Raw genomic sequence first — 23,361 nt, forward strand, 5'->3', positions numbered from 1 at the left:
GCTCCTGCATTCAACAACAGCAAAAAGAACAACCCGACCAAGCAAAGCTGACCGACGTCAACGCAAGATTATGTGCCAAAAAACCAGCCAACGCGGAATTGCATTGAAAAATAAATTTGACTTTTTAAGACCGCCAGGTAACAACGAGATGCGAGCATCTCGTTGTGTACAATCGAAAATTCAAGCTTATGGTGTCGCTGCGGCAATGCTCCAGGCATTGTATAACCCATGCGAGGGCCGGTTGCCAAACTCGCCCATCACACTACAGACTTTTAGATGATCTAGTGGTTATCATGAAACATACTGCTAGTCCCCTTTAGACTGCTTATTCGGAATCTCACAAAAAAATCTATTTTTAAAGATACTAGCCAGATTGTGCCTGTCTCTCCATATCCAGATCGAATATATGGCATATTATATCTACGATTAGATAACAAGATATGACTCCTCTTAACTTGCATTTTATTTTAATACAAAAACTTTCAAAGCTCAATTCAAATAACCTAGCAAAAGCCGATTTAGCGCTTTCTTTTGATGTGTCAAGCTCTTGCGATGATGTTTTTGTTTACATTATTTTTTGGATAATGTACAGTGTACCTAGTACTATGTTTCTGTGCATCTATACATTTTTACTTGTTTTTGGATTTCCTTTTGGGGATAATTAATTGCACCAATTATCAATACTCACTCTCTGAAATTTATAGAAATGCCAAGATCCTGCAATATGATGAGCATGGATTGATTGGTTAGTCTTATCAGCTTAAACATGTAGCTAGGTAGCCAGTAGATAATATTGACACTGTATTTGCTAAACTCGACTCTTGGCTTCGAAAATCAGCCTGATATATTGTCTCTGTGGTCTCAAATTCAGCAGGGCTTTATTTCATCAATAATTCTGTTCGAACTCTGGATGAAGAGGAGGGGCACATCAATTACGCACGCAAACCAAAATTAGATGAAACATTTCTTTCAACATAATTCACTCCCATTTGACCCATCATGTAGTTCCAATCAGGGACGCTAGAAATTCAGCAGCAGAATTATTTGATAAGAAAGTTTCCGTTTTTTTCATTGATGCCGATGATAGCTACAAACCCGTCTACACCGACATTATGACATCTTGCCCAAACTTGCCTGAGCCTGGTATCATTTTTTGGAATGATTGCAGTTGAGAATCGCTAAGAAGGGCAGTACTAGATTCTGCCTGAATACTTAATGTCAGGGTTCATCAGCCCTATGGCAATTTTCGTGTCTTTACTAAATAATCACCTCAAGAAAAGCTAAAGTCAAAAATCATTCTCATAATAAGACACCGCCAATAAAGGCAAATGTTTCAAAAACAGCTAAAGATAAAGTATTTTTCTGAGATCACAAATAGTTTGTAAGCTTACCAAGCTATCATGTAAACATTATTCCCAGGACCATTTTTATTATAGCGCCTATCAATAGCAATGAATCAGTTCTATCGAGCGAATATATTTGTTAATCCCTAGAACATGATAAACATAATTATTGGTGATGCCGTTGCACGAGATTTTGGCACAACACGGGTATTATTAACACTGGACTTTCACAAGCAAATCCCATGGTGTTGCTTTCTCGTATTCTAAGAATGCCGGGCAAAATTCCTGTTTTATGGTGCCGTATAGTTTATTGAATAATAAATTATTAGATGCCCCCCTCGAACCCTAGTTCGGGTTTGATGTAAACTGTAAGCAATTTTTAATCTATCAGCAGTATTTTTCCCATGGGCCTCAAACCGTGCGGGTCTGTTAAACAGTCCAAATCTTTATCTGTGCCCCCAAGTGTTGGCCTAAATAATTTCTATGTACTTGATGATGAGACAGACCCGATCGAATATGAGGTCGAGAAGGTGCTGGATAAGCGCGATGTAAATGTACCAATTTCCTGCCTTTTGAATTTTAGGGTAAAACTGAATTCCTTTTGAAATGGAAGGGCTTCAGTGAGCTATACAACACGTGGGAGCCAAATGAAAATCTCTCATGTACATCTTTGGTGGAAGAATTTGAAAAATCTCTAGTTGCATATAAAAAACTAAAAGCTGTAAAGGAGAAACCTAAGATGCAACTGGTAGGCATATATGCTAAACTTTAGGATTCCAAACCAAATGTGGACTCTTTTAAAATATACTCCTCCCCTAATGATCCCCTCCGTAAAGAAACCCTTTATAAGATGTCAAAATTTGAAAAGCTTGTAAACGCAGCTGATCGAGGGCCTTTCATAAGAATTGTAAATAACGTTGACAATCAGGGAATCCAGCCATACTTTACATATATCAATGAATGCTTTTTCGGGCCTGGAGTGCCTTGTCCCGACCCTTCCTTCTTAACAGGATGCGACTGTGTCAATGGGTGTCACAATAACCCGGATTGTTTATGTCTTCATCTTAATAACCATTCTTTCCCTTATGATGAAAATGGTATATTGAACCCCAACCATGGTGGAATATACGAGTGCAATTTATTTTGTAAATGTGGATCCGATTGTTTGAATCGGGTTGTTCAAAATGGCCGGAAAGTATCATTGGACATTGTTAGATTTTCTGATGGCAGGGGGTGGGGAGTTGTTTCTGCACAAGATATTAAGAAAGGGACATATATCTCAACATATACCGGGGAAATAATCACAAATGAAGAAGCCGAACAGCGAGCCAAAATATATGATGCCAATGACAGGGCCTATTTATTTGATTTAGATTTTTTTCTCTGTCAAGGGGCTGAATCTGAATATACCATCGATGCCAGGCAATATGGCAATATTTCGCATTTTTTTAACCATTCGTGCGATCCCAATATAAGGGTATATGCATGCCTCATCAACCACCACGATGAGCGGCTACATCATAATACGTTTTTTGCATGTAAAGATATTAAAAGGGGACAGGAACTATGCTTCGATTATACTGGTCTTTCTAGGGATGCATCTTCTAACGTTGTCATAAAAAGACCAAAAGAATTCAGTCTGCCATGCCTGTGCGGTTCATCTCAATGCCGCAAATTTGTTTATCGTTAAAATAGCATCTAGCCTTTGTGACGGTTTTTAAGTTTTCACCCACTAAATATTAATCTGCCAAGGGTTTGATACGCCTAAATTCAAGGGATTACAAATAAATGGCAAGCGATAAAATCGGAATCAATATTGACATCTATTGGGTTAGTGGATGGGATTTAGGTGCTCTTCCCAGTTTAGGAGTTGGGTTGAAGTTTAGCATAAGTTCTGCCAAACCTAAATTTAAACTTTGTTCTTTTCTTGTATTCGAGTCTTCCTTGAAAGAAAGACACAGCTTTCAATGCCGCTGTCTGTTAACATTTTTCTGATTGTGGGTATGCCAGGTTCAAACTAGAAGAAGGTAATTTATTGCAGGGGATCTAAATACGAGAAATTTTCTGTGGCTCATATCGGCGTAAAATGGGATAAACCCCTATTAGGGGTTGCGGTTGCCTATTACCTACCACCTTTGAGCAATCCATCATTAGCTATTGAGGATAAAATTTGCAACTTTTTAATAATTTTTAAAGATTAAAACTTTTTCGCTTCCATGACAAAAAGAGACCTGCTTCATGAGGATGATGGAACCGAATATTCCTCTCAATATGGAAGCAATCCTGACGTTGTTAAAGTATATGCCGACTTTGACGAAATGAAATTGAAAGAAGACCTTCTCCGAGGGATCTACGCTTATGGCTTTGACAAACCCTCGGCAATACAGCAAAGAGCGATTGTGCCGATCATTCGAGGCCGTGATATTATTACACAAGCTCAGTCTGGAACAGGAAAGACAGGAATGTTTTCTATTGGGATTCTGCAAGCTTTAGATACAAACCTTCGAGAGACACAGGCATTGGTCCTTTCGCCGACCCGAGAATTGGCTGTTCAAACGCAAAATGTTTTGCTTGCTCTCGGAGATTTTCTGAACGTTCAGGTGCACATTTGCATTGGGGGCACCAATGTTGGGGAAGATATTCGAAAACTCGATCATGGCCAACATGTTGTTTCTGGAACGCCAGGCCGTGTTTTTGATATGATTCAACGCAAGAATCTTCGTACTCGAGCGGTAAAAATGCTTGTCCTCGATGAGGCCGATGAACTTTTACGAAGAGGATTCAAAGAGCAAATTTACGATATCTACCGCTACCTTCCTCCACAAACCCAAATTGTGGTGGTCTCAGCTACGCTGCCTATGGATGTTCTTGATATGACATCAAAATTTATGACAGATCCCGTCAAGATCCTAGTGAAGCGCGACGAGTTGACGCTTGAAGGAATCAAACAATTTTTCGTGGCAGTCGAAAAAGAGGAATGGAAGTTCGATACGCTGTGCGATCTTTATGACACGCTTACCATAACCCAGGCCGTCATCTTTTGTAACACGAAAGCAAAGGTAGATTGGCTTACGGAAAAAATGCGTGCAGCATCTTTTACGGTTTCCTCCATGCACGGAGACATGCCGCAACGAGAGCGTGATGAGATTATGAAGGAATTTCGATCGGGCTCCACGCGCGTCCTTATTACTACGGATGTTTGGGCTCGTGGCATAGATGTACAGCAAGTCTCGCTAGTCATCAATTATGACCTACCCTCTGTTAGAGAATCCTATATACATCGTATTGGCCGTTCCGGGCGGTTCGGAAGGAAAGGTGTAGCGATCAATTTTGTGATCGCCGATGATGTTACCGTACTCAGAGACATTGAACAATACTATTCAACGCAGATTGAAGAAATGCCCATGAACGTCTCGGATATGATGTGATACAATATGATATGATAGGATCCGGGTTAGTGTGGCTTGATTTAATAACTTTGACAATAAAACTTGAAAACCCCCAAATTTTATAAACTTTACAAATGGATGCACCCCCGGCCTCGTCCTCTTCCCTCCTTTCCGGCTTTGCAAAGCTGATGTTTTGCATCTGTGGGATTTACGCCTGTTTTTTGACATGGGGAATTCTACAGGAGAGGATATCGACCGTTGCATATCCAACTGGCATCGAGTCGCTACTAATCGACCGCGTGTCTGTTTTTCCAGCATGCTATTTCATCTCATTTTATAATTATGTGTTTACGCAAGTCCACCAGCTGCTTCTTGCAGTTACCAAGATCGATGCAAATGACATGGACAATTCTGCGGACAAATTTTCGTCATTCATCTTTTTGAACTTGTCGCAGGCTCTCGCCTCATGGATCGTATCGTCAAGTGTAGTTTATTATTATCGCCGCTCTTCCTCCTCAAGAGGGTCTTGCTCCTCTTCTAGTAAAGACTCTTCGCCGTTGATATCTTCCATACCTGGCCATCCAGTGGCTCCTACCATTGACTCGAGATTTCCAGCGCCCGATAGAAGGCTCTTTTGGCTTTATTTAAAGCTTTCAATCATTTATTCGGTATCCTCGCCTTTTGCATATGCATCGTTGAAATACATCCACTATGTGGCAATGAATTTGGGAAAGGCTTGTAAACTTCTTCCGCTCGTATTGATTAAAATTTTTGTCAAGCGGGAGTCCATTGAGAGGAGAAAGCTTTTCAACCTGCTTCTCATCACAATGGGAGTTGTTGGCTTTCTGTTTTTCGAAGCACCCAAGGGCGATAGGTCTGCACATCGAATGATGGATCGATCCGAAATTTCAGGCCACCAGGCGCTGATATTTAATTTTGACTCTTTTTCCATTGTGTTCGGTGTTCTCTTATTGTTGATCAATCTCTTCCTGGACGGACTAATGAATTCGATGCAGGACGAGGTTTTTTCTACCTATAAGCCTTCGCCATTCCACATGATGTTTTACTTGAACAGAAACTCTACCGTTCTGATGGTTTTGTATCTTTTTTTGGCCCCATGGTCGGATGATTTGAAAAGTGCCCTTAAATTCATCGCCATTAGGCCGTCTATTCTTCCCGATATTTTTCTATTCAGCACGTGTGGGGCTGTCGGACAAGCAATTGTATTTATGACGCTTGGAAACTTTGGCGCAATCCTTCTGGTCACCATCACGGTGACAAGAAAGTTGTTCACCATTTTGCTTTCTGTGCTGTATTTTGGACATTCGTTAACACCTGGGCAATGGTCCTCTGTTTTCATAGTATTTTTGGCTCTTATTTTGGAGGCGTATTTGTCGTCAAGAAGGAAGCATCCCCTACCCCCTCCTATCGAAGTGACTCCGGTTTCATCCCCGGGAAAGTATAAGGTTATCAAGCCTCTCAGTGGTAAAGTTAAATAAAGAACATTCCATTGATTTACAAATAAAAATTAATTTAATCCGAGGATGCCTGACGTCTAACTTCAGCAGGCATACCCGGCGGCAATCCCAATCGCGGATTTCCATTCTCGTCCATCGTCTGATTTCTGATGTTATTCATTGTGTATATCCCGGTTTCGATTGACATTTTATGCCGCATCCGGCAAATATTCCTAACATGAGCAAAAAAGCCTACCAGGCAAAGATATTGCCCACAAAGTATCCGGCTAAAGCATATTTAAAAACCCTGGAATCTTTTCTAAATTTAATGAAGGCGGCTGTTGCGGTCACTCCTGCGGTGAGAAATCCGCAATTGTATGCAAACGCAAAGCAGGCGATGTTTCCAAGGTTTTCCATCTCATATTTAAGATTCTACAAATACAAATAAACATGTCAAATAATCTGACTCTGAAAATAGCTGGAAGCATCGAACCAAATGTTGCCGATTGCATATTCTGTAAATGACTGGGCATGGTGGCGCTCAAGGTTAACGGCGTTGAGCTTTTGCCGTTGCAATCAGGAGACGTAGTGTCGGCTTGGCGATGCGCCATAAAAAGATCAATTAACGCTCTTTAAATAATTAATTTTTTGAAAGGATCAAATTAAACACTGGCCAAATGGTCAAATTTCTCAGCCAAATTTTGGAGCACATCAGTTTGAATTATAATTTGTTTTGAAAAATGAAGGTTGCCTGCCACCAATGCAAATTTAATAAAATTACATTCTTGTAAGAATAAATGGCAGCCAATGAAAAGTTGTGTGGCCCAATAAAATTCTTCATTTTTATACAATTCATTAATTACTTGGATATGCCGGCCTTTGAGCTGAACATGGCATCTCTTGCCCTCTCTAGTACCTATATTAAGGTCTTGATTATGGCGATAACATTTTTACTGTTGATGTTTCTTATTTTTACATTCTGTTGTCTTAATATCAGGGATGTGGCAAATGAAGAGTTTATTTACGACCCCAAAACCGACAAAAAACGGCTCAGAAAGCGATGTTCCAAAAGACGGTCTAGGCTGGCCATCACCGAAAGATCCAGCCCCATTTCTACAGCAGCTGCGGGTTGCCCAGATTCTCCCAACGAATAGGCTACCACACGAATAAAGTATGCATGGTGTTTGCTGACGTTGGACAAGCTCATATTTTCTTATGTGTTCCCCATGTCTCCAAATGAACTTTTGCTGCTGAATAAGATTAATAAACATAAAAGAGCTACAAGGATCAAAAAACTTAGCAATGGAATGAAGGGAAATATCCATATACGCTCAAATGGCGAAAAGATTCCAAGATCATGATGGGGAAAATAAAAAGAAAAGATGTGGTTTGCAAATTTGACCTCCTGGCCATATAGGTTTGTCTCTGTGGACTCTGAAATAAATCCTAACCATGCTTCAGTAGTGGCAAAAAAATCGACACTGTCCTCCAAAGATCTGGAGCTTCGGATTCGAAGTTCCCATGTTCCAAAAGACTTTTCATTAAAAAAGGCCAGGGAAGAAAAAACCCACCCTTTCAAAGGGGCATCGAAAGAATTGAAGCCACTAGTGCGAGGCCGTGATGTGTCCAGTGGACGCTCTCGAAGCAAAAAGGATTCTGTCCCTTTGGGAGAAACAAGAGAAACTTCGATGTATCCCCTCTCTAGAAAGGCCACATTGCTCTTTGCAAGCACTCTCTCAATTTTCAAATTGAGGTTTACAGAAAACGTGTAAACCAGCAAAGCCTCCGATTGGTTCTCAATACTTATGTTACTTGAAGATATGGAGGAAAAGACAGGAGGGTTGAGAGGGATCCATGAATCTCCAATTGTCACTAGCTTTTCTACGTTAAGCTTCCCAAACGCCGTATATTCATTGTAGCTTTTGTGCTCCCCTAAAGGGGTAGAAGACTCAATAAGAAGGGCTTGAACATCTCGCCAACCTAAATTTGGTCTCTGTGAAAGCAAAAGTGCGATGGAGGCAGCAACTATTGGCGCGGCTGCACTTGTGCCGCCGTGGGATCCAGTGCAGCCGAGGTTGCCATCCGAGGTTGTTATTCCTGAAAAGTAGATAGATTTTTTCTTGATTTTAGCACTAGAAAACATGTCAGAAGAAGAATATGTGACAACATTCATGGCCGGACATCTTTCAGCATACCCAGGAGGGCGGTCCATGTGCGTAATTGCACCAACAGAAACGAAAAAGGGATTGATGGCAAATCCATCGGCTCCGCAATGGTCTCCAAACATTCCGCCATTCCCAGCGGCCACCACATAAATGGAGCCTTTTCCAGACCGTCCGTATGTGATCTGAGAAAGGATTGTGCGAAGGATGTCAGGCGACAGCCCACCAAAGGACTTTCCATCGTCTGGAGGCCCCCAAGAGCATGTATATATATCTGAATTTTTGAAGGAAAACGCAGCCGCCACCGCAGACAAGGGATCGTTTGAAGAGAGCAGCGGAAAATCTACACAAATTTGTAAGCAATTTTAAAGGCAACTGAAAATTGAAGAGAGAGGTGCAATTCCAACCCCACATACACCATTATTTGGCAGTGCGCCGATCTGGCCTGCACACCGGGTTGCATGGTTTTGGCCTATCTCATCAATTGATGATGTCGTTTTTTGCTGATCAAAAACCTCCTAACACTAATTATCGATTCTAGGAAAGTACGAAGTCCCCCACAAACTTGTGTCCAGCCAAATCAGGATGGTCCCAATTGACAGCATAGTCGATCAAAGTTATTTGAATGTCCTGCCCAAAAATGCCTATTCTTTGAGCCACTGGTGATGTGTTACCTCGCATCCAAACTGGAAGGATATTTATATCTCGCAAAAATGGACGATACGGATGATACTACATCGTTAGGCAACCAATAATTGTCGATACAATGTGCCACTGTTCATCCAACTTGGGATCGTCCCAGAGCATGATTTCAGATAGCTTTGGAATGCTAGGTCCCTTTGCCAAGGAAAGCGTCGTGATCAAAACAACAAACATCAATAGCATCATTTATAAAAATATTAATTTCTACTTTTCTTTTCGCATAGAAACGTAGCTACCGGGGAACACCTTTTTTGAGAGGTACGGCAAAAGCCCAAAATGTCTTGCTCTTTTGATGGCAAGGGCGAGCTTTCGTTGTGTTCCGCGGCTGACCCCTATTTTCGGTTAGCCTAGATGGCATACCATTAATGTCAGACCCCAAAATCCGACCTGTGGGTGACATGAATTGCGACAATAGATATGTATTCTATTAAGGTTAGGCCATTTTGGATGGGACACCTTGTATGCCATGTGAAGAGGAAATTTTGTGGCACTGAAAATATCCATGGTCCCGGACTCGGTTTTGACTGAGAATGGGCGATGTTCGGCATTCGTTTTTTCGTCGTGCGCAGATAAAGTTGGAAGCTCCACTTTCTACCCTAAATGAAAACGATACCACCTTACGCTTCCTATTGGAAGCCTTTTCGCTCGAATGCTAGAATAAAAAGCCCGGACGAGCGGGTTAGGTTCCATAATAAATTTAATTTTTTTCAAGTTATGAACGCTCAACTCAAACCTCCAGCCCCTCATAGTCTTTATGGAAAGTATTTTTGTGGAAAAGAATTTTTGTCTGCAAAGCATATCTTTAGCGGATAAGACAATGTTAGGCGATCCATATACAGACATCAGTATATAGGCAGGAGGTTCTTGGATCAGCGTCTGCTTTCCTCGTCGCCAATCCCGTTATTTTCCAACGATACTCAAAAAAACGGTGCCGGATCGAGGTTCTTGTATTTAACCCTTTCAGATTGCCGCGAATTCCAAAGGGATTCCTTCTCAGATAGGCATTCTTTTGATCTTACCCATAACGTTACACATCCCACAACCGATAGGGTGTGCTCTTTCTTCTTGAGATCTATTTAGCAATAAATTCTTTTGTAATTGTTTTTATTATCGAGACGAGTATACTTGCATGTGGCCAATTATCTACCTATGTGTCTACCTATGTGTCCACCTATGTGTCCACCTATTGCGTGTTTTTCACATGCAGCCAGTTATCTACCTATTGTGTAAAGGCGACTGGGGGTTAAACAAATAGTTTAATTTCACCACAGGACCAATATAAGACATATAAAGAAGGGGAAAAGAGACTGAGCAGGCGAGGTCATCGTGCCTGATGAGACCGAAAGGTCAAAATTGACATACTGCGTGGGATCATTGGGGTCATAACCCATCGCTTGAGCTATGACATTTGGKGATTCTGGGCCAAGCGAATGCTCTACCAATTTCCCGGAAGCCGCTAATCGTAACACCTGGTTATAAACATCGGTAGCAGGTTGGTTGGGGTTTTTTTGTAAAATTTGAGCTACAATCCCAGTAACAAAGGGGGCAGAGAGAGATGTCCCCGACGGTGTAGAGTAATCCGCTTGCCCGATGTTGGAGGCAGCCATGATCTTGTCGCCCGGCGCAAATAGATTTACACATGTTCCGTAGTTTGAGTATGAAGACCTTTGATCGTTTGAAGATGAGGCACCCACGGTCAGCACAAATGGATTCCCGGCTGGGCTTTTGGAACATGCATCGGTGTCCTCATTGCCAGCAGCAACGACAACCGGAATTCCCTGCTCGACAACAGCAGCTATTGCGGAATCAAGAGCAACAGATCTATTATTTCCTCCAAGACTCATATTAATAACCGCAGGCCTTTTGGTTTCTCCAAACGAAAAAAACCCATCGACAGAAGTGCCTCTGTCATTCAAAATGTAGTCAAGTCCACGGATAAGATCCGAATTTTTTCCATTTCCCGAACAATCAAGGACTTTTATCGCCTTTATATTTGCAAGTTTGRCCACCCCGACCGTGGTCCCCGCAATCACGGAAGAAGTTTCTGTACCATGTCCAGCACAATCGTCAGAGGATCCCGGATAAAAGGACTTTATGATTTTAGCACGCCCGCCGAATTCTAATTTTCAAGTTAATCGCATACGCCTACCTTGGTGTCGTGTGTTGATGCCAGAATCCATCACAAACACATCCACGCCTGATCCCGTGTATTGGAATCCAAACTTTCCGGAAATCGGCAACGCCGGGTTTGAAATCCTAGAGAGGCCCCAGGGTGCATTGCTTTGGATTTGCGAGGAGCTAAAAACCGAATCTCTCTCAACAAGTTTGAGCCAAGGAATTTTAGTGAGCAGAGTTAAAGGTAGAATCTTCTCCGGAAAGCAGGAGAAGGTTCCTTTCACAGAATGAAGTAAAGTGTCCGTGGTGCTTCCATTAAAAACTTCAAGCGATTTGCTTAGCAATGAAATAACATCCTGCTCAGCTCCAGAATGCAGACCGATGATAAAGCAGTTTTCTGCAGTTCGATAATCAGGATCGCCCCAATTAAATATGGCATCTGTTCCAGAATGGTCCGAAATAATATCAAGATCCATATTGAAGAGTCTTTCATAAGAAGGATCCTTTGAAATTTTATCGATTAGCATGGAATTTCCTCCAGAAACATCAACCCATTCTTCCGGATCTTTCTGAAGGGTGTACTGTTGAAGATCGGAGAGCGGCAAAGTCAATGGTGAAAAGGCAGAGGATTTCGTGGATTCCTCAACTGGATTTTGAAGAGTGTGCGTGCCGTTTTGAAGGACATAAAACTTTGAGAATGGCACATCAGCTCCTCTATCTGCTAAATCGATTTCGATAGTCTGAGAAAACACGGAATAGAGGAAAGGATGCAGCAAAAAGAAGAAGAGCAATAGAAGCATCGGGGAAATTTTATTTGGAATTTCAAAAATAAACAAAAGCCCATGGGCACGTTAGTTTCGATGCCGAAATGAATAAGGTTAGGAGCCTAAATGCATTGATCAATTACAGATTAAATACGCCATTTTGAGCAGAGCTAATAAATTAGAATTTGTATATTTTTATTTGGTGCCCCAAACAACGGCAAGATGGTCGAGTGGTCTAAGACGTCAGGTTCAGGTCCTGATCTACGCAAGTGGGCAAGGGTTCGAATCCCTTTCTTGTCAAATTTTTAATATTAATTTTTTTTTATGCCAGCACTTGTCTGTCTAACTTGCAAGATCCCTCTTGAGGACTCTGCGTTGTTAAAAGACCATTACCGAACAGAATGGCACAAATATAATTTGCATCGCAAAATATCCTCTCTTCCACCCTTGTCATCTGAAGAGTATCACCAACGACTACAGGTTTCGCAGCTGTCTTCGTCGAGTCCTCCGGTTTCCAAAGGTGTTGCGTGCCAATTTTGCGAGTATCTTAATTTGCAGTTATTTTTAGATGCTTATTCCCATCATCTAAAGGACTAAACAACCACTTACGAAGTGGAAAGCATGGCGAGATCATTGAGGCTGAACAAACTCCTTTTGAAAATGCCATCATCAAGAAAATGGAATCATTATCCATCTCGACGTTTGAGCAACTCTTTGCAGAGTTTCCAGACATTACGGATACCGTAATGCAAGATCTTAGAGCTCAATTTTCAAATCTTATTTTGCCTTCCGGCTGTTTGTTTTGTACATCGAGCTTCAAGGATGTCCGGGACAATTTGGATCATATGGTTGAAATGCATTGCTTTTTCATTCCCCAAGTAGAAAATATTTTCGATTTTGAGGGACTGGTGTCTCACTTGGCAGAGAAAATTAATTTCTACAGAACATGCCTGTGTTGCCACCCAGAAAAACGGTACAGATCCGTTGAAGCCCTGCGAAAGCACATGATTGACAAGGGCCATACAATGCTTGGAGACGATCTTGAGGACATTTCCCGGTTTTATGTATTTGACGAGGATGAATTTGAAGACCTTGATGAAGAACTGGGCGAYGAAAATGGCCAAAATCAGCTGCAATTGTTTGGAATTTCAAATGAGCTTGAGGAAACGTATGGTTTTGGTTTGCCCTAATTTTTTAGGAAAGATGAGTATGAAATGGAATTGCCCTCTGGTCGCAGGGTTGGACATCGAAAATATCGTCGCTATTATTCGCAATACCTACGAGATTCATCAGAAACATCTGAATCGGGCCAAATCGAGACTGCTCGAGGCCGTACTTTAGCGAAGGAATATAAGCCGCTCCCAATTGCATCGGACCAACAAAGCATAAAAGACCAGAGGAAATTTGTACAATCCCTCTCCAGGAAAATGCTAAAGGTATCCGTGAACCAGAACAAGTTCCAGCCATATTTCCGGGAGCAGATTTTATAAATTTCAATTAAATTTTAATTTTGATTCCCGCAATCAAACCATGGAGTTTCTGCTTGGTATCAGAGGCCGTGATTTCGTCTTACTGGCATCAGACCTCCTTTCCATTAGATCCATAATGGTTCTTTCGTCTGAAAAATCCAAATTTACCCCGCTCTCGCCAACCCTACTTCTTTCGTGCGTAGGAGAATCCGGAGAGGCCGATCGTCTCAAGGAGAGATTGGTTGCCGAGTCGAATCTAGCAGCCTTGCGTATGGGCGGTCGTCATTGGAACCCGTCCGAAGCAGCTCATATCAGTAGAACGATGATTTCAAAATCTCTTCGTACGCGATCTCCCTATGGTGTAAATTTACTGATTGCTGGAATTAATCTGGACGCCAATGGTGATAAGAGTAATTGTGGCGATCTTTTTTGGCTGGACCATTTGGGATCGCTGCAGGCGCTTCCATTTGCTGTGCACGGATATGGCGCATATTTCTGTTTGGGGCTTTTAGATGCTCAATATTCTCCAGATCTTACGCCTTCTGACGCTATACGATTGGTTGCAAATATTGTACACGAATTGCAAACGAGATTCATTGTTCAAATGCCTAAACTAGAGCTACGCCTTGTTAATGCGTCTGGAACGCATTTGGTTTGCATTGAGGACTGGAGAGTTGCCCCGTCTTCATTTACATGGAATATCTCTGGCCTGCTGCCAAGGTCCGATGTACAATTACAGCCGCCATCGGTCCCCCTTATGGAGGTTGATGAATAAACATCTTGATATTTGTTCCTTTTGTAGCAGCCTGGCCGTACAAGGCCAAGATAAAGTTAATTCAGGCGTGGGGCAATTAAGATTCCACCCAAAATTGAAGGGTACTTGGAGCCTTGGCTCTTGCAATTTTAAAATGCTTGCTATTTTTGGCAACATTGGTAACTTTTTCACAACTTACAGTGCGAGATAATTTTTCCCATTTGCGTATCTTGACATTTTAGCCTTATCCTGATGTCTGCAGTCGAACATATCTCCGTTTCTCACCATAAATGTTTTGGAATAATTTCAAACAACGCAATTGAGTTCATAGTGTACGGCTCCTGTGCATTTTCAGCAATTTTTTCATCTGTCTTTATCAACTCTAGCATGGTTGAGCTCATCAAAAAAACAACTGGAGATAAAAACGCAGAAAAGTCTGCTTCAACGGCGATTTTAATCGACGAATTCGTCTCATTGATAATGGGTATTCTTTGTACGTTTTTTTTGGACGCTTTAAACATCCATAATGTCCTCCTTATGGCCTTTATAATCACCACCATGTCATATATATCTTATTTTTTGATGTTGATACAGGAATCTAGAAAGCCTTCTAGCATCTATGTAATATACACAATACGTGCAATCTATTCTATTGGTAATACGCCAAGCCTTGCTTGTGTCTTCTCCACCCTTCACCATATCTTTGGAAAAGATACCGAAAAAATAGGCCGTGGGAGCGCTGTTTATGGCTTTATTTGTATAGTTGCTGCTATTTCTTCTTCATTGGGCATGTCAAAGATAAATGACTTTTACGTTTCGTACGGCATTCTTGCAGTCTCACAGGCCATTCCTGTTTCACTTATTCTTTTGGCTTCCATGAAAAAAAAGCTAACAAATACAGCGTCAACTGAATCTATTTGCATCGCACTTAAAGAAAATGCCGAGTATTCAATGAATTTTTTTTTTCGAAAAGGATCCTTGACCAAGTATCTTGGGATATTTGCTTTAATATCATTGGCATGGGTCGCTAGGACAACCTCGCTTGCTCCATATGCATTTGTCAAGTTGTGCATTCCAAAGAACGTTTATTCAGCATTTATGAGGTTTCATGGAATTGGTCAAGTTGCTATGTCTTTTTGGTATTTTTTTTTCATGTGTGTAATTCAGGGATGTGTCTCGAAATTTCCATGCATCGCTAAAGAGGAGAGGCCTTTTATCCAATATATTTTCACTGGATTTCTTGGACTCATCTTTGCCTTTATATCTTATTTATGCCTTCTCAGCGGCAAAAACAAATATGGTGACATGCCACTAATCGGGACTTTTGCCGGATCCGCTCAAGTAGCCATTACATTTTATCAAATGGCGTTTCTCTCAACTTTTATCAAAGATATGTCACAAAGTTTAGATGAACCTGCGCAGATCAACGGGATTCGCTCTGGAATCGTTGGTATTACATCGCTTTTTGGATCCTTGAGCACTTTGATAATGTCTCTAATCACTCTTTTGACCGGAACAGAAGACTCCAAAACAGAAGCAGAAAAGAAAGAAAAGGGAACAAAAAACTCCGAGCCCAATAATTCCGCTACATCCTCTTTCTCTCTCAATCCGAAAAGCTTCTTTGTTATTGTGATCCCCGCAGTGCTTGCATTGGTGTCAGAGTTTCTCTACCAAGTTATCATGCTTCATTCAAGACAAAACAACATTTAACGCTTATATCTATCATTATTCTGAGTATCCAATAAATGCTATTTTCAGTTTAGAAATCATATAGCTTTTTAATTCGATTTTATCGAAAGTCAAGCGTTTATGTAGACCCTTTATTGGCTGTGCTGACCGCAGATGCAAGAGACAGAGACGCAGATATGGTACCAATTCCGGCAACGGCTGGCGAAGACAGGGCAAATCTATCCCACGACCAATTGAGTGCAAGGAGCATATCTGCAGCTGACTGGACGATTGCAAGGACTGGAGAGCGGCCCTGTTCCCAAAGACCAAGCAGTTCGCTTAGCTCCACAATCGAATATAGGGCCCATGCACGGCAGCTCCACTGCGAAATTTCCAGCTGATGCTTGGGGTTAATTGAGATTATCTCCTTGAAGGCAAGGAGGTAAAGCGCATCTAATGGGTAGTAAACGGCCATTGTGAGCGCTTTGATTAGTTCCCTTTTCTTTAAATTTGCTTGAAAAAGATCTTTGATGCTGAAGATGGAGCCGAAAATCCGAAGAACATATCTAGTTTCTGAAAGAACGTCTGCCAATTTAAGGAGGGGCAAAATTTCCCGACCCGTTAGTGCAGCGAAAAGTCGGATCGAATAGATGGCTGTGCGAAAGATTTTATCGATGCCGCCTGTCTGCTCGGTAAGCACCGCGAGTGTTGCAAGGGAAGTGCCGGTTGGCATCAGCTATGGTTTGGCTAATCTGACCAACAAGCAAAGAAAGTATCTAGCGGTCACCTTATGAGCGCCTATACACCTGGGTTTAATAAACGCTCTCTGAGTTTAAATAGCAATTTTTATTGATCGACGCAATGATGGGAACAGATGTGGGATTAATCGACAAAATTGACTGGCCACCTATTGCTAAACTGCTTAGAAACCAATCGGGTTGGGGAGAAATTTTGCAGAAATTTCCGCCGTACCAAACCCAGAGTTTAACGTCCTTCGCCTTCGGGATTCATTACCTTAATAACCGGGAATGCAATGGCCTTTGTTGTTTTGGATGCTCTTTTATTTGAGCGAAAATTTGATTGATCTCAACGCTTCATTCTTGATCTGTATAGCCTTGAAATTCGATGCAAAACAAGGTGTACAAATTTCTTGTCATAATTGCGATGGCATCTTCACATGCCCCCGTGTGTTGCACGAAAAGATACTTGCGCATCATCCAAGTAAACGCCTCTGGCTGTTTGGCGAGATCGACATAAATTTTAAACTTTTCACTTAAATTTGAAACTTTGTACTACCTGAGCATGGACAGAATCAGGGAATCGGGCCAATTTGCGCTTTACTAGTGGGATTGATATAACTGACGAATAGTTTGAAGCTACTTGTAGCGCCATTCTATGCAGTTGAGGACCAACCAAGAAGCTCCGGCGAACATGAGGGCTGGAGATCCTCTTCCAAAAGCGAACGGCTCGGCTCTAGCTCTGGTGTGGGCGCAAGGGTTCATGGGCTCAGAGACGTGAATACAGAAAGCCAGCCTTTATCATACTGCCGCACGTGCCCAAGTTAATAAAATTAGCAACTTTAGAGTTTGGCGAACGGCAATCGGTTTTTTGGAGTTGCCGGTGGAAACACTTGAATGGCCACCGGCAAATGATAAATTTATTCTGCGTTTTTAATTGAGAATGTCTGGTGATCCCAACCTCCGTCGGGTGGAGCCACGGAAAACTCACTATACCACATTGGGTGTGTCTCCATCAGCCACCATTGCGGAAATCCGACGCGCGTATTTATTGATGCAGTGACTCCCCCTAGGTACAAGACATTGGCATTGCAATGGCACCCAGACAAACAGGAGCCTGGAGCGAGCGATCAAATGTTCAAGCAGAGCACAGAGGCCTATTCCATTCTCTCTGATGGTATGGCGTTCCATATCTTTTGTGATAGAGGAAAAACGGCGAGCATACGATGAAACACTGCGCCAACCTACCGTAAGATTGCCACCCTCCAGCTGGACGCGCCACCATCATCAACCATCACATTTTTCTTCTGTGCACAGTCGCTTGTTTTCAGATTTTTTCTCATTCGAAGATATCTTTGGGGAATTCTTTCACATGCGAGGACGCGCGCCATTCCCATTTCAAAGAGCCGCCAGACCTCACCCTGTTTCGAAGCAGATCATCTGTGATCTTACCACTGACGAAAATGGGCGCTACTATGTCCAGGTTCATTGGTCGGATGGCAGCATCACATACGAGCGCCTCTGAGTGAACCCTCTAGCTTTGCTCTGTAGCGACTCTTAATGGTGTTATGATTGATTGTATATTGTGGCAGACTAGTCTCGTTTATTATGAGAATGTGAGATGGCTTCGCGTATCGCTGTCACCCACACATCTCTTACACGCGTTTTCTCCAGACCGAGGCGATGGAAATAAAGTCCTATAATCTGCCCTATGCCACGGTATTACAGAAGTATTTCGCACCTGTTCGCCCTTCGCTGTAAACAAGGAAATTTTCATCTTGCACGGTCAATGTCTGTGTTCTGGTTATTCTTCCAATCATGTTGGTCCACGCTCTTCTATTCATAAGAATATATCCATGATCTCCGCTCACACGTTCATATACAAAGAGCGGGCCTTCGTAGTTCAGACTGGTCCATTCGCCTGCTTCAAATGAGTGGGCGGAAACATGCTCGCTCATGGCCACGATTCGTTTAGCCCCAGCGTCATAGCGCTGTAGGACACGTAGGTTGAGGTCCATACACTGCACTTACTAACAGTTGTAAAATTAAAGAATGGCAAATTTTGGGATTTTAAATGCTCGGCAAATTTTGAGATTTTAGCTGCTCAGCAAATTCTAGCTCTGTCAATAAAATTTGATTTTTCTTCCATGACAATGGAAGAAAAAGAGGGGGGCCAAGAGACCATTGCACTAGGCGATGCCAAGCCAGAACTTGTTCACGCATGTGACGAGATCACAAATAAGAACATCCCTTTACATGCAATTGAACAGAGGATAACAGGCATCGATACTGAAGACAAACTTCGCAAGGCAGTGGAGATTAGACGAGCCCTCCTTGGCGTTGTGGACATTCCGTGGGCTTCTGACATGCACTATTCTTCTGTTTATGGACGATGCTGTGAAAATGTGATCGGATACGTACCGCTACCGGTTGGTGCTGTCACTGGGGCAATCATTGATGGCAAGGAGTTTACAATTCCCATGGCCACAACAGAAGGGGCCTTGGTGGCATCCACACAACGCGGCTTCAAGGCAATCATGAAGGCTGGCGGCACTGGCGTGCAAACTTATGTTCACGCAGATGGGATGACCCGTGCACCTATCGTCCATTTTGAAGAGTTGTCTGATGCAATTGCTTTGAAGAGCTGGATTGCGATGCAGGAAAATTTTGCTCTCATTGAGAGTACGTTCAATGCAACCTCCTCCTATGCCAAACTCGCCAAGGTAAGCATTTGCCATCAAGCCTGTTTTGTCCTCGTCGATTTCCTTTGCATTCGTGCATGTCTTTGATACTGCATTTCCTGACCATAGATCGACGCTACAATTTGTGGGACGGACCTTTTCCTCCGCTTCAAAGCCACCACTGGCGATGCGATGGGTATGAACATGCTTTCGAAGGGCTGCGAACAAGTCCTTATCACTCTGAAAGAAAAGTTCCCAAAAATGAAAATCATCTCGCTTTCCGGAAATTACTGCACAGACAAGAAGGCAGCGGCGTTGAATTGGATCGATGGCCGTGGTAAATCGGTCGTCGCACTGGCAACAATTCCTGCATCGGTTGTCGAAACCGTGTTGCATGTCGATGTGGCAGACTTGGTCGATGCGTCTATCAAAAAAAACTTCAAGGTTAGTCTGATTCCTCATCATCGCTTTCACACTCCCCTGATAACACCATTTGCTTTTAATACCAAATTTCCATCTTCTACAAATTGCTGACATACGCAGGGCTCGGCATTGGCAGGTGCAATGGGAGGTTTTAATGCTCAGGCAGCCAACATTGTCAGTGCCATTTTCATAGCGACAGGACAGGATCCGGCCCAGGCAGTGGTTTCCTCATCCTGCCTTACGGAAATGGAGAAGCTTCCCAATGGCTCACTAAAGATTTGCTGCACCATGCCTTCCTTGGAGGTTGGGACAATAGGCGGCGGCACTCATCTTCGTCCACAACAAGCTGCACTTGAAATGATGGGGATAGCGGGTCCAACGCCGCAGCATCTCTCATACGGAGAAAATGCTCGCAGCCTTGCAAAAATAATTTGTGCAACCGTTTTGGCTGCAGAACTTTCCCTCATGGCATCGCTCATACAGGGTACCCTCACGGAGGCTCATTTGGCGCTCAACAGGTCCAAAGCATAAATCCCTTGCCTCTCTCCCATTGAAAACGTGGCATTTAAAATTTAATTTGATAAATTTATTTCCCAATTAGTGCGCAGATCACACATCTGCCTATTGATTTAGAAGGTTTGATTTGTCGATGATGCCATTTCGATCGCTGCAATTTTCCGATGCCAATTGCCAGCGACAATGACGTTGTTATTTGTGGAGCCGTGAGAACGCCGCTTCAGCGAGCATACAAGGGAAAATTTAAAGAGCTCCACCCAGAGGATTTGCTTGCTGCTGCTCTTAAGGGGCTCGTGCGGAAAACAGGGATCAATCCGAACGCTATCCAGGACATCGCCGTAGGTACTGTGCTTACACCAGGGGGCGGTGCAACTGCAGCACGTATGGCAGCATTTTCCGCCGGCTTCCCGGAAACATGCAGCATTATGACGGTCAATAGACAGTGTTCTTCTGGACTTCAGGCGATCGCTGCAATTGCGTCTTCCATCACCAGTGGCCAGATTGACATTGGGATTGGCGCAGGCATGGAATCGATGAGCAGAAACTATGGCGATTTTTCTTCGCTTTCCTTCTCCACAGACGTGATGAATAGCTGCGATCAGGCCTCTGATTGCTTGATGCCGATGGGCGAAACTGCAGAGATTGTTGCAGAAAGCTTTGGCGTCGATAGGCAAGCTCAGGATCGGTTTTCGCTCTGTTCACACCAAAAGGCAGCCCGTGCGCAACAACAAGGGCTTTTTGCAGAAGAGATCATACCCATCGACAATGTCACGGATGATGACGGGATCCGTCTGCAGGCAACGATCGAATCGCTCTCTGCATTGAAACCGGCATTCAGGCCTCCGCCTTTGGGCACAGCAACAGCAGGAAATTCATCCCAGATCACAGATGGTGCGGCAGCGGTACTTTTGGCGCGTCGCTCGACTGCTCGCGCACTAGGCCTTGTCATTTTGGCACGCTTTTGTTCGTACGCAGTCGTGGGCGTCCCTCCACGAGTGATGGGCGTCGGACCAGCGTACGCAATTCCGGTTGCCGTTAAGCGGGCCTCGCTAACGCTACAAGATATCGGAATCTTTGAAATCAATGAGGCATTTGCCTCTCAGATCCTCTACTGCATCCGCGAGCTCAAGATAGACCCAGAGAGAGTAAACCCAAAAGGTGGGGCTATCGCATTTGGCCACCCATTGGGCGCAACGGGCGCACGCCAAATGGCAACATTGCTGCCAGAAATGCGGCGCCAAGGCGCACGCTATGGCGTAATTAGCATGTGCATAGGCACGGGCATGGGTGCAGCCGCGGTTATTGCTCTCGAGCCTGCCACATCGCGTCTTTGAAAATAAATTCATATGTCACTTTTGCCATTGCAAGCGTGTGTGTTAGTTTATTTGCGATATCAAGCCCTGGCAAGTGCAGCCTCGAGCATGCCAAGAGAGTCCGAGAAAGTGGGGAAAGCAGAAAGGTCCTCGCCAGCAGCAGCGAGAGTAGGCAACATGCGTCCTTTTCCAAGCAACCGGTCGCGAAATTGTCGGAGATCGGCTAAAGAAAAGGCGTCAATTGAGTGGAGAAGACCATCAGGAAAGTGCGTTTCTGGGGAAAGCGTCATACGCGCCCTGAGGAGTGCCTCAAGATGGGCAAGTCTCGACTCAATACCCATTAATAGCATCGATTTCAATCGGTTCTTTGATCGGCGCCATTGGACGTCATCAACGGCACAATGAAGGCGCACAAGCTGGCGGATGGCGATTTCCACAGCGGCAGGCTCCCAGCGCTGCTCAACGGCTAGATATATGCCGAGCCAACCAGCAGTGCTGTGCGACTGGAACATGCAATGTGCATCCTCAATCCATGCATAGCGATTAAGCAGCTCGCAGTAAAGGCGCGAATAGAGACCTTTTCCGGGGCCTCCAGCAGAAAAGGCAGAGCCGCCGCCAAGCATTGCAGCTGTAAGGGCTTGTGGGACTGTTGCCTGGCGGATGCAGGAAGATGGGCCTGTGGGCCAGCCGATGATAAAGTGTGTTTTGCCGTGCCAGCGATTGGCCGAGGCAAGTGCAAAGCTCTCCCCAAAACACGAATCCTCAATAAATAACGGTCCAGAGCCAACAGATTCAATTGGGGCAACAGGATGTTCCTTCCCACCAAGAACAACCTCAAGACCGCCAGAGCGTTCGCTCAGCATCTGCGCAAAGTCATCTGCGGAGAAATGGCCGCCGGAGAGCCCGACAACCATTCCTGTCGTTGCCTTGGCACAAAAGCTTCCATAAGATTGTGTGGCCGCTTCACCTTGTGCCAAGATTGAATTTCCCAATCTAAATGTTAAAACCGGATTGAAAGGGCATGCAAGTGGGCGTAAACAACGGAAATGACAAATTTACCACGTAAAGGGAGGAAAAAGAACAAAAACCATCCTACTAACCCCTTTGCAGAGAACATCTGCAAGTAGAGCAGCTCCTGCATAAAGACGTCCGGTGTTTCCTCAACCATTCGCCGCATTTCGATGTCGCGCGTTTCGGTCAAAAGCTTCTGATCTGCCGTTGAAGGTTCGAGAGCCGGAAAAAGGACGGCCTCCATGAGCGCATCGAGAGCCTCAGGAAGCTTTTCAGGTGCAACGAGGCAGCCCATGAAGAGCCCGTCACGCGATGGCACCACATGGAGTGACGAAGCAAGAGCAAGAGAACACCGATTGTTCCACTCAGTAGCTCCCGATTTAGCTGTGCATGTTTGTGCTAGGCGGGCAAACAGTGCAGAGTAGCCAGCCTCGCCAGGCCGCTCGCTTGCCACAGAACATCCAGGCAACCAGACACCCAGTGTACAGAATTGCCATTTACTGCCGTCGACCACTGCTTTGATACGTCTTTCAGACTTGCTAGCAAGAGGGGCGGGGCTACTTCCAGCCATGGGCATTAGCCATGGCGAAGGGCTCCCAAAACCCTCCGCCTGGTAGAGGCTGGTGAGAAGTGGCAATTGGCCATGGCCAGAAGGCCGTAGCACACTCTCTGCATAATGGGGGAGTGCTTCTAGACGCATAGGGCTGCCACGGCCAAAGGCAGCCAAGCCAAATAGCCGCCGAGCCAGGTAAATCATTTAAATAAAACCGGAAAATTTTGGAAACTCCCATTCAATGCGCTACTTTACTAAGCATGACCGCCACTAAACTGGCTAAATTTAGTTGATGAAATTAGAA

The 23,361-nt window shown here is 43.8% G+C and overlaps 14 protein-coding genes across 14 annotated transcripts; 9 read left to right on the plus strand and 5 right to left on the minus strand.

Moving 5' to 3' along the window:
* Positions 1 to 1,747: 1,747 nt before the first annotated feature.
* On the plus strand, positions 1,748 to 3,033 carry DI09_57p10 (histone-lysine N-methyltransferase SUV39H2; the record flags this gene model as incomplete). The annotated part of the gene is made up of 2 exons (XM_013381734.1): positions 1,748 to 1,891; positions 2,116 to 3,033. 2 exons carry the CDS (start codon positions 1,748 to 1,750, stop codon positions 3,031 to 3,033), a joined length of 1,062 nt encoding a protein of 353 aa, XP_013237188.1.
* A 526-nt stretch (positions 3,034 to 3,559) lies between these two features.
* DI09_57p20 (DEAD box ATP-dependent RNA helicase) lies at positions 3,560 to 4,771 on the plus strand (the record flags this gene model as incomplete). The annotated part of the gene is made up of 1 exon (XM_013381735.1): positions 3,560 to 4,771. One exon carries the CDS (start codon positions 3,560 to 3,562, stop codon positions 4,769 to 4,771), a length of 1,212 nt encoding a protein of 403 aa, XP_013237189.1.
* A 95-nt stretch (positions 4,772 to 4,866) lies between these two features.
* Positions 4,867 to 6,231, plus strand: DI09_57p30 (uncharacterized protein; the record flags this gene model as incomplete). The annotated part of the gene is made up of 1 exon (XM_013381736.1): positions 4,867 to 6,231. One exon carries the CDS (start codon positions 4,867 to 4,869, stop codon positions 6,229 to 6,231), a length of 1,365 nt encoding a protein of 454 aa, XP_013237190.1.
* A 34-nt stretch (positions 6,232 to 6,265) lies between these two features.
* DI09_57p40 (protease Kex1) lies at positions 6,266 to 9,453 on the minus strand (the record flags this gene model as incomplete). Its single annotated transcript, XM_013381737.1, has 4 exons — positions 6,266 to 6,422; positions 6,446 to 6,621; positions 7,592 to 8,694; positions 9,414 to 9,453. The coding sequence occupies 4 exons, from the start codon at positions 9,451 to 9,453 to the stop codon at positions 6,266 to 6,268; spliced, it is 1,476 nt and encodes a 491-aa protein (XP_013237191.1).
* Positions 9,454 to 10,315: 862 nt separating this feature from the next.
* DI09_57p50 (peptidase S8 and S53 subtilisin kexin sedolisin) lies at positions 10,316 to 11,968 on the minus strand (the record flags this gene model as incomplete). The annotated part of the gene is made up of 2 exons (XM_013381738.1): positions 10,316 to 11,097; positions 11,197 to 11,968. 2 exons carry the CDS (start codon positions 11,966 to 11,968, stop codon positions 10,316 to 10,318), a joined length of 1,554 nt encoding a protein of 517 aa, XP_013237192.1.
* Positions 11,969 to 12,154: 186 nt separating this feature from the next.
* DI09_57p60 (zinc-finger domain-containing protein) lies at positions 12,155 to 13,422 on the plus strand (the record flags this gene model as incomplete). Its single annotated transcript, XM_013381739.1, has 4 exons — positions 12,155 to 12,211; positions 12,287 to 12,474; positions 12,546 to 13,070; positions 13,131 to 13,422. The coding sequence occupies 4 exons, from the start codon at positions 12,155 to 12,157 to the stop codon at positions 13,420 to 13,422; spliced, it is 1,062 nt and encodes a 353-aa protein (XP_013237193.1).
* Positions 13,423 to 13,462: 40 nt separating this feature from the next.
* DI09_57p70 (beta type subunit of proteasome) lies at positions 13,463 to 14,176 on the plus strand (the record flags this gene model as incomplete). Its single annotated transcript, XM_013381740.1, has 1 exon — positions 13,463 to 14,176. The coding sequence occupies one exon, from the start codon at positions 13,463 to 13,465 to the stop codon at positions 14,174 to 14,176; it is 714 nt and encodes a 237-aa protein (XP_013237194.1).
* A 231-nt stretch (positions 14,177 to 14,407) lies between these two features.
* Positions 14,408 to 15,865, plus strand: DI09_57p80 (uncharacterized protein; the record flags this gene model as incomplete). Its single annotated transcript, XM_013381741.1, has 1 exon — positions 14,408 to 15,865. The coding sequence occupies one exon, from the start codon at positions 14,408 to 14,410 to the stop codon at positions 15,863 to 15,865; it is 1,458 nt and encodes a 485-aa protein (XP_013237195.1).
* A 97-nt stretch (positions 15,866 to 15,962) lies between these two features.
* Positions 15,963 to 16,556, minus strand: DI09_57p90 (uncharacterized protein; the record flags this gene model as incomplete). Its single annotated transcript, XM_013381742.1, has 1 exon — positions 15,963 to 16,556. One exon carries the CDS (start codon positions 16,554 to 16,556, stop codon positions 15,963 to 15,965), a length of 594 nt encoding a protein of 197 aa, XP_013237196.1.
* Positions 16,557 to 16,917: 361 nt separating this feature from the next.
* DI09_57p100 (uncharacterized protein) lies at positions 16,918 to 17,215 on the minus strand (the record flags this gene model as incomplete). Its single annotated transcript, XM_013381728.1, has 2 exons — positions 16,918 to 17,088; positions 17,120 to 17,215. 2 exons carry the CDS (start codon positions 17,213 to 17,215, stop codon positions 16,918 to 16,920), a joined length of 267 nt encoding a protein of 88 aa, XP_013237182.1.
* Positions 17,216 to 17,503: 288 nt separating this feature from the next.
* Positions 17,504 to 18,085, plus strand: DI09_57p110 (molecular chaperone; the record flags this gene model as incomplete). Its single annotated transcript, XM_013381729.1, has 3 exons — positions 17,504 to 17,564; positions 17,621 to 17,737; positions 17,910 to 18,085. 3 exons carry the CDS (start codon positions 17,504 to 17,506, stop codon positions 18,083 to 18,085), a joined length of 354 nt encoding a protein of 117 aa, XP_013237183.1.
* Positions 18,086 to 18,713: 628 nt separating this feature from the next.
* On the plus strand, positions 18,714 to 20,195 carry DI09_57p120 (3-Hydroxy-3-methyl-glutaryl-CoA reductase; the record flags this gene model as incomplete). Its single annotated transcript, XM_013381730.1, has 3 exons — positions 18,714 to 19,283; positions 19,371 to 19,685; positions 19,785 to 20,195. The coding sequence occupies 3 exons, from the start codon at positions 18,714 to 18,716 to the stop codon at positions 20,193 to 20,195; spliced, it is 1,296 nt and encodes a 431-aa protein (XP_013237184.1).
* A 149-nt stretch (positions 20,196 to 20,344) lies between these two features.
* On the plus strand, positions 20,345 to 21,514 carry DI09_57p130 (uncharacterized protein; the record flags this gene model as incomplete). The annotated part of the gene is made up of 1 exon (XM_013381731.1): positions 20,345 to 21,514. The coding sequence occupies one exon, from the start codon at positions 20,345 to 20,347 to the stop codon at positions 21,512 to 21,514; it is 1,170 nt and encodes a 389-aa protein (XP_013237185.1).
* A 59-nt stretch (positions 21,515 to 21,573) lies between these two features.
* DI09_57p140 (uncharacterized protein) lies at positions 21,574 to 23,261 on the minus strand (the record flags this gene model as incomplete). Its single annotated transcript, XM_013381732.1, has 2 exons — positions 21,574 to 22,486; positions 22,594 to 23,261. The coding sequence occupies 2 exons, from the start codon at positions 23,259 to 23,261 to the stop codon at positions 21,574 to 21,576; spliced, it is 1,581 nt and encodes a 526-aa protein (XP_013237186.1).
* Between the last annotated feature and the right edge of the window lie 100 nt (positions 23,262 to 23,361).

Source organism: Mitosporidium daphniae (genome assembly GCF_000760515.2).
Source record: "Mitosporidium daphniae strain UGP3 chromosome Unknown contig-57, whole genome shotgun sequence".
Lineage (NCBI taxonomy): Eukaryota > Fungi > Microsporidia > Mitosporidium > Mitosporidium daphniae.